Raw genomic sequence first — 15,454 nt, 5'->3', positions numbered from 1 at the left:
TATATTAAATGTTATTATTGAGATTCAAGTTGTTTATTTTTTCTCCAAAATATGCTGCTCAGTACTCATACGTGTTTTTGGCTTGAGATCTGATAAGATTCTTTAATTATGTTATTATTAACTTAATATTTCTCATATTTTGTCATTTTTAACCTTTCTGTCATTCTGAGAAGTATGCATAATCTTATATGTCTAGCCTCCATATCTATTAACATTTTCTTGATGCCTTCTGGGAAAGTACTTTCATTAATTTTTTAACATTTCAACACTGATCATTCTGATACCCAACATTTCCAATGTCTCCTCCTGTGTCAGTTATCTACTACTACAAAATAAACCAACTCAAAATCGAGTGGCCTAAAACAATAATCAATTTATTAACTCAGGATTTGGTGGTTAGCAGTTTGTACTGTGTTCAGCTGGGTGGCTTTTTAGCTGGTCTTATCTGAAGTCGTTCGTTCAACAGTAGTCATTAGTGGTTCAACTAATGTTGGATCATCTAAGATTATCTCACACAGATGTCTTGCAGACAGTGATGACACTTGGCTGGGAGTTTGTTGTTCTAGGAGGCTTCACTGGGAGCGTTCATCTATGTTCCAGATAGTATCATCCTTCAAGAGGCTGTCCGTTTTCTCCGATGATGATGGAAGATTTCTTATCATCAGGAAGTTGAGTCCAATTTGTAAACACTTGCTAAGTCTCTGCTTATATCATGTTTGCTATTGTTTCATTGGCCTAAGTAAGTCACCAGATTTAGATGGTAGAGAAGTGAACTCTAGCATCTTTATGGGGAGAGCATCAATGTCATATTGTGAAGGACTATGCAGAGAGGGAAGTAGGAATTATTGTAGCCATGTATGAGAATGCTCTGCGACATCTTTGTAACTTCTTAAAATTTTCAATAACCTTTCTTTGTGGTGAGTATTTTTTATTATGCTTGTATAGGTATTATGCCTTGTTTTCCTTTCAGAGTGTTACTCTCTTGGGCCTAGCCACTGTCTTGATATGATGCTTATATAAAGGAAAAACAAAAATCCAAATCCTAGTTTGTTCTTCTCCACCTAAGTTTAGGGGATGGGAGTTTGGAGTGTGTCTCAGGATAAGAAAGCTCTAACATTTTCATCTTGATTTCCCCATCCTTTGCCCACTTCATAATAACACTGTCCCAGGTACTACTCTTGTTCCAGGGCATCCAAAGTCTTTAGTGATTGCTTGACCCAAGAAGGATTGGATATGTTTTAAAAGAAAAGATGTCGGTAACTGCACTATATCAATAGCTCCCCACTATAGTCACACTCCTGGTCTCCCTGGATATTGATTGCTGTCAGCCTCACACTCACCCTGATGCATTCTAGCCCGAGGATGTCAGTGGGGTGGGTACAGCAGATTATATTTTTCAAAGATGGCTTTCATCATATCTCCCATCCCACATGCTCTTCTGCAATGCAACCATGTCATTCCCCTGCTGAGAGGTGGATTCTAATTGTCTATCTCCTGGAAACTGAGTGGACCCCATAACTGCTTTGACCAACAGAAGATGACAGAAATGATAATGCGCCACATGAGGCGAACACTTTCCCTGGCCCTGCAGTTTTCATTCCCTATTGAATCAGAAAGCACTGTGAGAAGTGCAGGTGATCTTGAGAGTACCACAGTGTGAGAAGCCCCAGCCATGTGGAAACACCAGAGGAGGAGACATCTTCAAGGAGAGGGAGAGAGGAAGAGCGTCAAGGCATCAGAATTGCTAGTAAGGGAGTTTTCTGGAAGTTGAGCCTCAATTCTGGCCACCTCAGCTGATACCAACTACATGGAGCAGAACCAAGCCACCCTTCCACACTCTTCCTGACGGTTTGTTTTCAAACAAAGCCTTGGAGCAGTTTGTCACACAGAACAGAATTCGTGCCTAGAAGAGAAGGTGCTGCTGTGAGAAAAGACTGAAACAAACGGCGCAGTCTTTGGGACTGAGCAGACGTCGGAGGCCTCGGGCCCCTGAGGAAACTGTTTGTCGGAGCTGAAAAGACAATGTGTAAATTGTTGCCAGAGACAGGAGAAAAGTTGGCAGGTGCTGTGTTGTGATAGAAAGTGTAACACGACTGTCACCTGCATTAATGTAGAAAATAGAAAATATACCTAATGATGGAATGAATTTGGCCCAGGGGCTTACTGAGAACATGCCAACAGGCTTCTTCTAGCTGTGTGCAGTAAGACACAATTGGAGAAGGAGCAGCTGTAGGTGGAACCACAGTTCCACCTTTAAAGCAGAATTTAGAGGAAATAGGAACCAGAACTTGCTACATCAAAAAAAAAAACAAAGCTTTTTGTCATTCTCAGCCTTCCTGGATAGCAAAATACTCTCAAATTGAAGAAATGGCTTAAAAAAAAAAAAGAAAGAAAGAAAGAAAGAAAGAAAGAAAGAAAGAAAGAAAGAAAGAAAGAAAGAAAGAAAGAAAGAAAGAAAGAAAGAAAGAAAAAGTCAGATCTGGGGCCCAGCCAGTAAAACGGCTTGAGAGGATGTTCAAATCAAAGTTGAAGTTATAAGAACCTTGGTTTAAAATTCAGAGAGAAGAAAAGGTCTCAAGAATCTTACGTGTATCTTGTAGCTCCTCTCAACTAGACCAATAGGGCAACGGATGCTCTTGAAGGCATTGTTCCACAGTGCCTAACTCTTAGCCCAATGCTGAGAGAAATCTCTCAAAGAGATTAATGAATGTAATTTATATCTGATGGAGGGGGAGCCCCTCTAATAATATCTATAGGAAACCCACAACATTTTTAATAAAAGTATATTGACAGAAGCTTCCAGAGCAATGCAAGGTATATATTTACGGCATTAATACAAACTCTCAGGCATGCCTGGGTCGCTCAGTCAGTAAAGCACCCCATTTTTGATTTCAGCTCAGGTCGTGATCCCAGGGTCCTGGGATCAAGCCCCTTGTTGGCTCCACGCTCAGAGGTGAGTCCGCTTGGGGGTTCTCTCTTTCTCCCTCTGCCCTTCCCCTTGTTCTTTCTCTCCTGTCTCAAATAAATAAATAATTTAAAAAACCCATACAAACTCTTCCTCAGCAACTCCCTACTCATAGCCCCTAGCCTGTTGTGTCTCTGCTACGAGCCCCAGTTTTCTCAACTTAGGACACCAGTATCTTCGATTTCTTGAAGAGCAGCTCACAATATTTGTATTAGTTACTGAGCATGGCTGTGATATATGCCAACCTTTCTCAGCTTAGATTGAATCAGCATTGCTACATTAAACCATAAAACCACATATGTCTTAGTGATAGAACTATATTCTAGGGATTGGTAGAGATATAAATGCCAATATAATATGGACAGAGATACAGAAATAGGTATAGACGCTATCCAAGTACTCAGGTTTTTATGAAATTGCTTCCATATACAAGACACAAAAATAGGTAGTTTTCACCACTGTGTCAATAAAAGGAGCAATATTTATTTACACATGCCTGTCAGTGTACCCAGTGCTTTCTATGTAAAACAGTTTCACCATTAAATAACTCTGTGTATTACTATTCGTGTCTTACAGGTGAGAGAAATAGGCGAAGAGAGAGTTTACGTAATTTTTATGTATTTACTAATTGACAGATCTGGCATTCTAACAAGAAATTCCTGACTCCAACCTTCTTAACTTGTACCCCTCACATTTAAACACTGTAAAAACCTTATTAAGGAATTGTCCTTTCTTCTAACAGGGATGCTATTTAGCTTGTATATATGCAATGTGGCCCCACCTGCTTTCTCCTTATGTTGCATACATGTGTCTATATGAATGAGTATGTAGTTAATTATTTATCCTAGTAAGACTTTAGGACAGCACAATGATCTCTGCCGTTCCCCACTTATACCTTCTATGTATCAAGGCCTTTCTGTTCCCTATGCTTTTTTTTTCTACAATGCACCTGCTGTTTTCTTTAATTGCTCTTTGAATTCTTTTTTTTTTTTTTTTTTTTTTTTTTTTAATACTAACCCTCATGGACACTTAAGCTCAGCGGTCCCAGCTCTGGAGGCATATACACTCTGGCCAGAAGTGAGTGGAACAATAGCAGAAAACATTAAGGTTTTCCTCGGAGCTCAAGGGAAACATTCAAGTTGAACAGCAAGGTTTGTTTTTGTTTTCTGCTGTGAGTTGGAAGATTGGATTCCAACAGTTACTATGTTACAAATAAAGTAACACTGTGGAAATTACTGCGCTTCCTTTGGCCTCATTTTCTTCATTCTTAAAATGATGGGATGGGAGAAGATCAAGTATTGCTAACTCACAGGCATATAGAGGTGAGGCAAATGAGCCTTAACAATTCTCTCTTGGGTCCCCAACGGTCAAAAATGGTGTCGTGACAGTATTGTCAGGGATGGAAAACTATGTTGGTGAAAATGGTGCAAAAGTGTGGGTATTTCCCACATTGTGTGTCAGAGTAGTGAAGGACGGCAGAGACCGTGGTGAGGGGTCATCATTTGTTTGAATTAAAAGGGCTGCTGACTTTGGGAATGTTAGTTAATTGTGGTCCACTCAGGATTTTTCAGTGAAGCAAAGATTATTAAGAATTGGACTTAATAAAATATATACCTCAAAAGCATCAGCTTATAACCTTTGACCAAAAGAACTCCTGTTGTGCTATTTAATTAGGAATTAAAATGATTTTAACTTAGTCCTCTCAGATGTTAACTCAGATGTTACTCAGTTCTCATACCCTGACCTTGTGGGACGGGTTGCTGTAATACCAAATATGCCATCCAGCTTGCAGTCTCTAAGCAAAACCTGAAAAGAAACATCTTTTCAAGAAAAGATTCAAATTTGTATCCTATGCCTATACACCGGTTCTTGCTGGTCTGTCTCATCCCTTCCCTGTCTGTTCGCTTGACAAAGGTGCACTCTGTGCAAAGGACTGTGTTAAGAGAGCTTTCAGAGTGCCCCTTAGACGGTTCGTGCTTTATATCATTTCCAACCACCTCTGCTTTCCTTCCACTTGGTTAGAGAGCATCCTTTTAGAAGGAACTGCAATTGTGACAGGAGGGTGTACTGTGCACAGCCACTCATAACCACAATAAATCCTTTATTTCCAAGAGACATACATTGAAAAATTAACTATGTGTGTCAATTAGAAAACTATGTTGAAGACTACTGTTTAAAATGATACGTTTACTAAAAAGCACTGATGGCATTTTCCCTTGATGCTTTAAAATCATCATAACTGTAACTGCTTGGCAAAAATTTTGCTGCAGGATCACTCTCTTCTGAAATTGTATTTTTTTTTTTTTTTTTTTGCACCTCGGTCTGCCTTAAAACTGGCGGAAAGAGCTATTTTCTATTTCTCTTCTTGTCTTGCAAAAGGAAATGAAAACATTTGGGATGTTTCCTGATAAGTATTAAGTATTAAAGAGGATGAACAGCCAAGGAAAGAATAGATACATGACTTTGTTATTAAAAATATTTAAAAAAACAGTATTTTCATTCAACATTCATTTCCATACACCACAGCTTGTTCACTCTTTAGAATTATTTCATGAGTCAGACATAAGTCCTGCCCTAGCCCAACATTTAGCATTATTTTCAACAAGTACATCCTGGCTTTTGCTATTTTCTAAATCATCTACTTAACACTCAATAAATCATAATAATAATATGATATATCCTAAATACACAAAGGAAGAAAATTTAGATGATGCTGTTACCTTATATAATTAAGGATAAAAATTATATCTGAGGCAGAAGCAATAGTCACATATGGGATTAAACTTGATTCTTGTATGATTTTAACCATAGCAACTTTAAGTGAAACTTTGTGTTTCTTAATGGACATTTTGTCATGAAATGTATACATTTGTTTTTCAGCTTAACTTATACTTACCAAATGTGGTAAATTCCTTTTTCAACTAGTGATTGTTTTCTCCCCAAAATCACAGTGAGTGGATGCTGTGGCCTAAGTCAGTACAGAGGTGGATCCTTTAGAGAGATCAGTGCACCTTCCTATGTCAGGATGTATCTTATAGATGTTCCTTTTGTTTATGCTGATTTCCAGAAGACTAGTTATTAAATAGGCTGGTGACTATTAAAAAAATTCTGATGTTATCTTTATAAGCCACTGTCAACTAAATATTAATCAGAAGTATAGTAAAGTTTTTCTAAATTTCCTCATAGACTGGTGGATTGTGGAGTTATTTTTATGCACCTCACATTTCCCCAAACAGAGATAATACTACATTGTTCCTGGAGCACAATTATCATTGAATATGAAACATCATGGATGATGACCACATGTCTGTAAGTACTGATGAAAACTGGTTGAATAATGTAGTGCTCTAATAATTCTTGCCCACAAGAGGCTAATATTCCTGTGATATCTAACAATACCATGTATTCATACTTCTAAGAACACCATGTTTTATTTCTCTAGTCACGTTCATAAGGTATCCTGCCTGGTTTAAATGTAAGATTTCAATGATTTTAACTATCTTCTGTGTTATGAAGATTTTCTACTCTGTCATGATATATTTACAGGTTGTGAAGGAAACGGCTTCCCACGTTGTTGGTTCAAACCAGTTTCATGTTAGAGAATTGCAGATAATTTTTAAAGACGTTCCGATATTTGGCAGCAAATTATTTATTAATAAATGTTTTTGATAAACTAATACCACGATGTGTAGATTGGTGAGTAAATAAAATGGAAAAACAACTTTATGTAACTATGTAAGTTAATGAAAACAATTGAAATGAAATGAAATTGTTTAAATGAAATGAAAACAATTATTTAAAATAAATTTAAATTTAAAATGAAATGAAAACAATTATTTAAAATAAATTTATTTAATATAGAGTTTCAGAAGCACTATTTTATTTGTTGCTTTTGTAACATCACCTGTTACAGCCACAGAAAAACAACTTTGAGGATGCCAATACTGCAGATGAATTAATGAAAGAGTCCTAGAGGATCTGGAGCTTTATACTTTTTTATACAGAGCTATGAGCGTGCAGAAATATACTACTTGCTTTTGAATCAGAAGAGCAAGTGTCCTAGCTACACCAATTCTTTTAAGGGTTTTGGGAACCTTTCTTACCATTCATCATTATAAGGTACAATGTAAAGAAACCAATGTCATCTGTTTTTTAATATTTTATTCACTTATTTGACAGAGAGAGAGAGAAAAAAAAAGAACGCACAAGCAGGGGGAGCAGCAGAGGGAGAGGGTGAAGCAGGCTCTCTGCTGAGCCCGGAGCCCGAGGTGGGGCTCAATCCCAGGACCCTGGGATCAGGACCTGAGCCTAAGGCAGAGGCTTAACCAACTGAGCCATGCAGGCACCCCATGGAAACCAATGTTACCTTAATTGGGTTCCAGGGGTTTGCATTCTGCATTATCTTCTGCAAGTAGTATCTACTTTGATGCTAATTTTGAAGAACTGTGACAGGCACCCTCTTCTGGGACAGCACATCGAACTTACAAAAGCTATCAGTTTATAACCACTCCCTTTCAAAACAATCATGTCTTGAAATCTGACCATATGTATGCATAACCTTCCTTGGAGAAGCTGAACTTTTCCCTTATGTTGGTCTTTCTCAGAAAGAGAAATCTTGTGGGTTCCCATTAGGGAGGTAGCTTTACTCAGGCAAGTGGCGGTTCTGAACTCAAAAGTGAGAAGGCAATTTGCCCAGAGAGCAGAATGTGGTGGGTAGTTTAAAGTATTTCTGCATGCCTGTGTAGGAAAATGAATAGAATTTTCAAGGAAAAGTTGCAGCCACAGCCCAGGAGGATTAGGGCAAAAGTTCAAAGCCACATCATCCATCACCTTCAGTCTCTGGGTGAGTGAGCAGAGGACCTGGTCCAGGACATGAACGCTCCTGCCCTCAGCACTGAGGTCTGAGCAAAAATGCCACCTCTCAGCCCCAGATACTGCCCTGGAGAGCACTGGGGTTCATAAATCAAAGAGGCCCCTATGTCTGAGAATTTGAATTCCAACACAGACATATAGAGCCACTAGGTTATGGTGGAGCAGTGAGGAAATGAATAAAAAGTTTATATCACCCCCCTTTTTTTTTTCTTCTGGGATTTCCTTCCTGCATTTCCTATAAGAAGGACTCGCAGCAAAATTTAGGTGGCCACTTCCTTGGCCCAGTAACACAATCTGCATGCTGGGAAACTGACCTGGGCAAAGAGGAGGAAACATGTTAGACATACTTGAGTGGGTAGATTTAGCAAAGTCCAAGTTTGTATTCTCTTATCTTCAAATGGCAACTGAGAAATGTAGTAATTTCCCTTAAGATAATTTTTAACGTGTTACTGTTGAATGGCTTCATCATTTTCCTAAAGAAGACATATTTTTTTTCTGGATGTAAAACATAATTACCATCCAGTTTCAAAAGTTTCAACATCCCACTATCAACATTTGGTGTTGACCATTTTTCAAGGACCCTTCCTCCCCCCTTGGGGACCTGCCTCTTTGTCATGTATTCACACATCTACTAGCCACTCTAAAGGTCTGCTAACCACCCTCTGGTCCCTCGTGCTTCTTTGCAGCTGGGGCATTTCTTCCTCGTCCCCACTCCCATCCAACCCCAACGCCGCTGGCACAAGAATCACTCGTGGGTCCCACGACTCCTGCGGGACTTTCTGCCTACTTCTCCTCTCCACCCTTTTACAAGTACAAACGTGGCCGGATACACACCGGTTTTCTGGGGCGCTCCTCCTCTGGCTTTCCATCCATCCACTCATCCCTTGATCTTTCCTGGAGCTCTTAGCTCCTCTCTCCCCAGTTCGGGTGGAGTTGGTTCTCTGCGGTGCGCAGTCTCTGTCCGTCTGTCCCTCTAGCTCTTCCTTCCGTCCTGCCCCATCTACCCGCCTTTCATTAAATGGATGGAAGACACACACACACACACACACACACACACACACACACACACACACACACACACACACACACACACACACACACACACACACACACACACACACACACACACACAGAGCCCCTCTACCCTCTACCTGGTCACTTTTACCCACGTCGAGAACTTGCAGCTACCTGGAATGCAGGAACCAAAAGCTCAGTGGAAGGAGTCTTGGAGGTTGTGTCTGGACTCGGGGATCCCCCACCCCGGCCTTGGGGGTTGCGTCAGTGTTCCTCTTGTCACATGACGGGCGGGAGCCCCCCACCCTTCGCGGCAGCGGTGCCAGGGGAAGGCAGGCAGCGCGCGAGCACCGCCACCCGCACGCACGCCCCCACGTGGGCGGCCCCGCGCCGCAGCTGCAGGTGCAGCGAGGTGGAAGCCAGGCGGGGAGCTCGGCGGCGGCCGCAGCCCCGCGCAAACACTCTCTCGTCCCCTCTCACGGCCCTCTCCTCTCTCCTCGGCCTTCGGAGGGGATCCTAGGCTTCGCGACACCGCTCCTCTCCGCTGTCTGCCTCCTGAGTCTTCCCTACCCCCGAATAATCACCACCATCGTCCCCACCCCGAGCCCCAGGCCGCGCTCGGAAGCGGGGGGCGGGCCTGGGGTCCAGGACCACTGAGGCGGTGGCCGGGGGTCGCAGGCCTCGGGGTAGCCGCGAGGTCCGGACGGCGGCCGTGGTGGCGCCGGCAGTCCGCAGCGGCCGGGGAGGGCGGGACGGGGCCCGGGGGGGGGGGGGAGGTGCTGCTGCAGCGGCCGGGGAGGGACTCCCCCTTACTCCCGCGCGCTCCGGCCCTCCGCGGGGCCGCCCGCTCTTTATTGTTCCTTCCTATTCGTTTATTCGCATCTTACACGCTGGGGCTTTTCCGGGCTGTTTCCCCAGCAACTCTTTTTTTTCCTCCCCTCCCCTCCTGAGTTTAACGCGCTGCGCCCGCGCGTGTCTGTGCGTGTAGAGGTGGGGTAGGAGGTGTTCTGTGTTTGCCTTGGGGGTTTTAAATATCTTGGGGAAGATGAAGGAGTCTTCGCAGAAGCAGTTTGGTGGGGGCGACCTAAACATCAGGCCAGGCGATTAACCGCGAAACTTTTACCGCTGCCTTTGCCTCCCGCGCGCCCCTGCCTGGTCTTCCCAGCCTGAGAGCGCAGTAAATGGCAAAGCCTTCCCCGCCCCACAAGCCCCGATAAGAGAGAGAACACGCTTCCTCTAGACAGATGCAATGTAAGGGGTGGGAGACAGATCGACCGCAATCTCTAACCCGTAAAAAGTGAAAACTGAACCCCAAAGGGAAATTTCACGCGATGGCCCCTCCCCCTTGCTCGCCTTTTATCGGGCATCGGGATCCAGCTCCGGATTTGCCTGCTCCCTTCGGGCCCCCTCAGCCCGGGCTGGCCGAGTGACGGATACCAGCCTGGTCCTCACCCCCTCCCCCTTCCCTCCCCCCAGGATCCGAGCGGGTGTGATGTCCTTGCAGCCGCCGCCGCCGCCCCATTCCGCCGCGCACCAGCCCCGGGGGCGCCGGCCGCGCCGCGCTGCCCAATTTCGCCCGGGCTCCGGGCTTCCTGGAGGGTCGTGCAGCCTACGGCTATGACTCAGGCGCCCACTTGGTAACTCTGCCATCTTCCTGCTCCTTCCCCCTCCCTCCGTTCCCCGCCCCCTCGGCCACCCCCGTTCCCCTCCGCCACCCTCAGGCCCTCCTCCCAGACGCCCACCCACCCGCTCCTCTTTCCGCAAGATCGCAGAGGTGGCGCGGAGCCCGGCGAGCTGATGACGGACCCCTTCCTCCTGTCTTCAATGCCTCAGCGGAAGATCCCCAAGGGCTGGAGAGAGGAGGGCTGCTGCTGGACATCCTCCCGGAGAGGTTGCTCCGACCTGCTGCTCGTGGTGTATGAAACTGGGGACTGAGCGAGCCCCCGCCGCCGCCGCCGCCGCCACCGCCGCCCGCCCGCCCCGTCGCGGCCGTCGGTCTGGACTGGCCCCCGCCTCGCCGCGCCCTCCTCCCGGCCCCGGCCCCGGCCCCGGCCCCGGTCCGGGCGCCCCGGGGCTCGCCCCGCGCCCGCCGCCGCCCGCGCGCCGACTGCCCGCGCGTCCTGCTGACAGCTGCGCCGGCGGCGGTGATGCAAAGGAGGAGGGTGCTGCCGCCGGCGGCGCTGATGGTGGCGATCGGCGCCCGGGCGTGATGCGAGCGTCACGGTGGGGATGCTGGCTTCGCGGCGGTGAGAGAGCGAGCGAGAGCGAGCCAGGGGCGGAGGACGCCAGGGATCTTGCGGCTGTGTGGGCTCGGATCTCTCTTTCTCCCCTCTCTGTCCCCCCTTCGTTTGCTTCTTGGTTTGCACATTTAAAAGCCCCCGACTCCGTCCTCCCCCACCGCTGGAAGTCTTCCCGTCTCTAAATGGAATTAGTGGGGATCGGAGCCTCTGGTGTAACGAACAGACATGATCTATGGACGCAGTTTGTTTCACAGTGAGTACCTTTCCCGCCGCGCGGGTCCACTCGCGGCGCCTCCTCCCTCCTTCCCTCCTCCCTCGTGGCGGAACGCGCAGGGAAAAGCCTCGCCGCCGCGCTCCAACCGGACCCCGCAGTCCCCGCGCGTCCCGGCACCTGTAAACTTTCTGGGTTGCAGCATAATCGATCGAGGCGTGGGGGCGGCGCCGGGTCAGTGGTCGCTGGGTCTCGGAATCTGCGGGGGACCGTCTTGGGGCCGGAAGCGAGCACGTGCGGGAGCCGCTGGCTGTGGGCCCGGGTGCGGACGCAGGTGGAAAGAGGGAGAGCGCGGGGCTGACAGTTTGCGGGATGCAGGGAATGGCCCTCTTTCGGGGGCTTTCGGAGCTCCGCGGGCCCACATTTTCACTCCAGAAGGGAGTTTAGGGCGCACCTGAACGCCACGCTTGCGGGGAGGGCGAGTGCCAACCTCAACTCTTGAGTGCTGCGTTATATAGGTGTGTGGTAGCGCGTGCCGTTGAGAGGAAAATGGCTTCAGAAGTCATCAAGTAAAAGGCAGCATAAGAAAATGTGTGGTGGAAATTTCACATCAAAAAGCTAGGATTCCAGGGTTAATCCTGTGCCACGCAGTTAAAAGACCGGCTTTGTGGATGTGTTAGTCATATAGTACTTGTTCCATCGTGTGATTCTATCAAAACAGGAAAAGCAGAGTAAAGACAACAGCACGCGGACGTCCTGGTATTGATGACCGTGTACCTGTGTGTTTGTGTGTGTCTAGAATCCTGGCAAGTTAAAACAAGATTTTTTTTTTTTTCCTGTTTAAACACAGACGACAACAGCTAATGTTTTCATCCAAAAGCAGATGATCAGGACAAAGTAATATAACTGATATACTTTCTCAAATGCTAGTTTAAGGCCCGCATTCTTTTCTTAGAATAATCGGAAAACATAAATTTCTAAACTCCTGCCGTGAGCTTCAGTTTAGGAAATCACTGTGAATTATACCTTCCCTTTTCCAAATTAATTTTAAGGGGAAATATAATTGCACATCTAATGGAAGTTAGGGATTTTAGGGAATTGGGCAACAAAATAAATAACAGATTAATTAGAAGAGGAAAAACCAGTACTTATGAAGACTAGATTGTTTTATTACTCTTCTAGTTTCAGGTTTTATAAAAAAAAAATCAAGATACGAAAGTAAAGCAGAAGTTCCGGTTGCAATGGTCTTTGCAGATTTACTCTTGTTAGAGATCAAGGTCTTTTTTTGATACTGAAAAATTGGCTCAAGGAAATGCTCACAGAAATCGCCTTTCTCAAAGTAAGAATCTATTTCTGGATAACACTAAATATTAAGTCAAAGTTAAGGTTAGAAGAAATCAATTGCATAGCTTAGGAAGTGCTGAGGACAGGGGTTACTTGGTAACAGAGTACCTTTTTATAAGAAACGTTTTTGTAGTGCTGCTTAATGCCTCCAGTCCCCGTTTATCTGTTTTTCTCCTGTTCCCTTCCCACAACCGCCATAAGATTTGCCTAAGGATTTGTTTTCTCAACTACAACTACAAGGGCAGTGCCTTAGGGTCAGTCACGGAGTCCTTCCTCATTGTTTGCCTTTTCAGCCTTTCGCCTGGCTCACTCTTCCTTCAGAGATGCTAGCAAAGCCTTTCCCTAAGGGCGGTTAGAAACAATACAGGTCCTGAAATCCTACTATAATGTGACAGGAGTAGATGACAGTATTGCCTCTGAAGTTTTGAGGTACGCATTTGCAGTTCTGGGGTCTCATCCAACCTTAACTTGCATTACTTCCTGAAGGGATTCCTAAATTTTCCTGATTTGTACATTTTTAACGAGTTTTGGCACGTTCTGAGTTAACTTGGAACGGTTAACAATAATACAATTAATCTGCTTTGATACTATCTTATCTTTATGGCATTACAGAATGTGATCATTTCAGTGTATATTAATATGATCTCTTTCTAATTTTTCTTTTCTGTTTCAGTTGTAGCAAGTTTAATCATCTTCCATTTGTCTGGGGCAACCAAGAAAGGAACAGGTGTGTTTCTTTGGGAAAATGCAGTGGAAGACCTCTAATTATTTACATTTTCCTATTTTCCCCATATTCTTAATATTCCAGAATATCTGAAAATTTTATAGTGTGTATAATTGATTGATTTTGACTAACACAACATTTCAAAATTAATTTACTAATGGATATTATAAGAATGTCCTCTCTATTTTTAGTCTTTTAGAAAATTGGATGATGGCTCTTGCTTTTATTTTTTTCAGAAAAGCAAACCACCTCGGAAACTCAGAAGTCAGTGCAGTGTGGAACTTGGACAAAACATGCAGAGGGAGGTATCTTTACCTCTCCCAACTACCCCAGCAAGTACCCTCCTGACCGAGAGTGCATCTACATCATAGAAGGTAAGGGGGAGAGAGCCCTGGCTGGAGAAAGCTCCAAGCCAAACCTGGCCATCGCTATGCTTTGGATGGGCAGTGTGCGTATGGACATTACAAAAATTCGTTTTGGAGACCATGCACAGAAATATCTCTTAATGAATCAAATAACTAAAATTTGGAATCAGGCTAATTATTGAAATTATTAGCAATGCGTTATGAATAAGTAAATTCAGGCAAATAAAAGCAAATTGGTAACAGTTTATTTTGCAGTTGACTTCATTGATTTAGAATGCTAAATTAATGGAATGGACGCATAGTTGGCATAATATTACCTAATGTATAACGATTTTAGAAACTAGTATTTTATTGGTTAACAGTTAGTAGAAAAACATATACATTTTTTTATTTTTCTTTAATAATATAAAGTACACAAATGCATGTTAATGTTAAAAATAAATCTGTAATCATGTTTCCAAACAATCTGAATGATAGTTGCCTTAATTTGCACTAACAAGTGACATTATCATACTTTAATGCCAAAGTCAGGATTCCAAATTATGATGCTTCTTTTCATCATTTTCTTTCCTAACTGAAAAGAAAAAAATAGTGCTGAAAAAGAGATTCATTTCCCTTTGAACATTTCCAATTTCCATTACCCTTGTAGACGGCACTCGATTACATACAGCTTTCTGGACTGAATGATCATTTCACCTAGTGAGGAAGATTTTAATATTATAGATGCTAATACCTAAAAAGCCCCAAACCTGCAACCCTTCTCCATCCCCCCACCCACACAGATACAAAGGGATTGAGCCATCTTAATGAAAAAGACAGTGTATGCTCAGTATTTGTCTCTAAATGAAGGGCATGTTCCTTTGGTAGATCTTTGAAAGAAAAAGGCTTTCTGTTTAACTGCTTTCAAGAATTCCTATTTAGAAATGATTCTTTTTTTATTTTTGTAACTTTTAAGCTAGGGATATTACCTCTTTCCTTTTTGTGCCTGAGGGTGAACTTTTAGCAAAGATACACTGCACTACAAGAAGGAGGAAAAAAGAATAAGCTCTGATAATAAAAGGATAAAACTAGAAATCTGAGTTCTGCAGTCTTATTCCTCATGTGATTGATAGAAAAGGAAATTGAAATATGGAAATTCTGGGTTAAACTTATTTGTTCTCTTCACCAAGTTAATATTACCTATCTATTATATGTATATGTGTGTGTGTGTGTGTGTGTGTGTGTGTGTATACATAAAACGTTCAAAATCTTAACATATATTAAAATATTTAATCAAAAGAAGTAGATTTTTTTGTTGCCCTTATTTTATAGACAAGGAAACAGACACAAGGAGGTTAAATGTCTTGCTTAAACTCACGTAATTTGTGCTTTAAAGCAACAGTATTTTAAAACTTTGAATTATTAAAAAGAATAAAATCAATTAGTTCTCTCCTTTAAAGGATTATTTCAGAAGCAGATCTTTGCATATTAGTTGCACTTTCGTGTTTATTGTTATTTAGAATTAAAAAACATTGCTAGCATTTTATTTTAATATCATGCACATATTTACATTCATTCCTAGTTATGTCAAGGACAAAACTGATTAGTTGAGAAATCAGTAGAACCTCCTGTTACTATTAATCATACTTCTACACTCTTTATGAAATACTTCATACTAGCCATTGTTTTCATCCATACATTTATTTAACCAATATTTATTGAACAACTACTAAGAAACAG

General features: G+C 43.4%; 1 protein-coding gene across 13 annotated transcripts in view; it reads left to right on the top strand.

The window, feature by feature from the left end:
- Positions 1 to 10,984: 10,984 nt before the first annotated feature.
- NETO1 (neuropilin and tolloid like 1) overlaps positions 10,985 to 15,454 on the top strand; it is a 121,077-nt gene continuing 116,607 nt past the window's right edge. For all 13 annotated transcript variants that reach the window (XR_003517023.1, XM_027576692.1, XM_027576690.1 and 10 more), the window contains exons 1-3: positions 10,985 to 11,344; positions 13,320 to 13,373; positions 13,607 to 13,744. Coding sequence is in view for 12 of the 13 variants with exons in the window: in XM_027576692.1 (XP_027432493.1) it covers positions 11,317 to 11,344; positions 13,320 to 13,373; positions 13,607 to 13,744 (220 nt within the window). In the remaining variant the exon portion in view is untranslated. The remainder of the gene's footprint in view (positions 11,345 to 13,319; positions 13,374 to 13,606; positions 13,745 to 15,454) is intronic.

The sequence above is a fragment of the Zalophus californianus genome, chromosome 14, assembly GCF_009762305.2.
Source record: "Zalophus californianus isolate mZalCal1 chromosome 14, mZalCal1.pri.v2, whole genome shotgun sequence".
In the NCBI taxonomy this organism is placed as follows: Eukaryota; Metazoa; Chordata; class Mammalia; order Carnivora; family Otariidae; genus Zalophus; species Zalophus californianus.
This window is presented reverse-complemented; position numbering and strand designations above follow the sequence as displayed.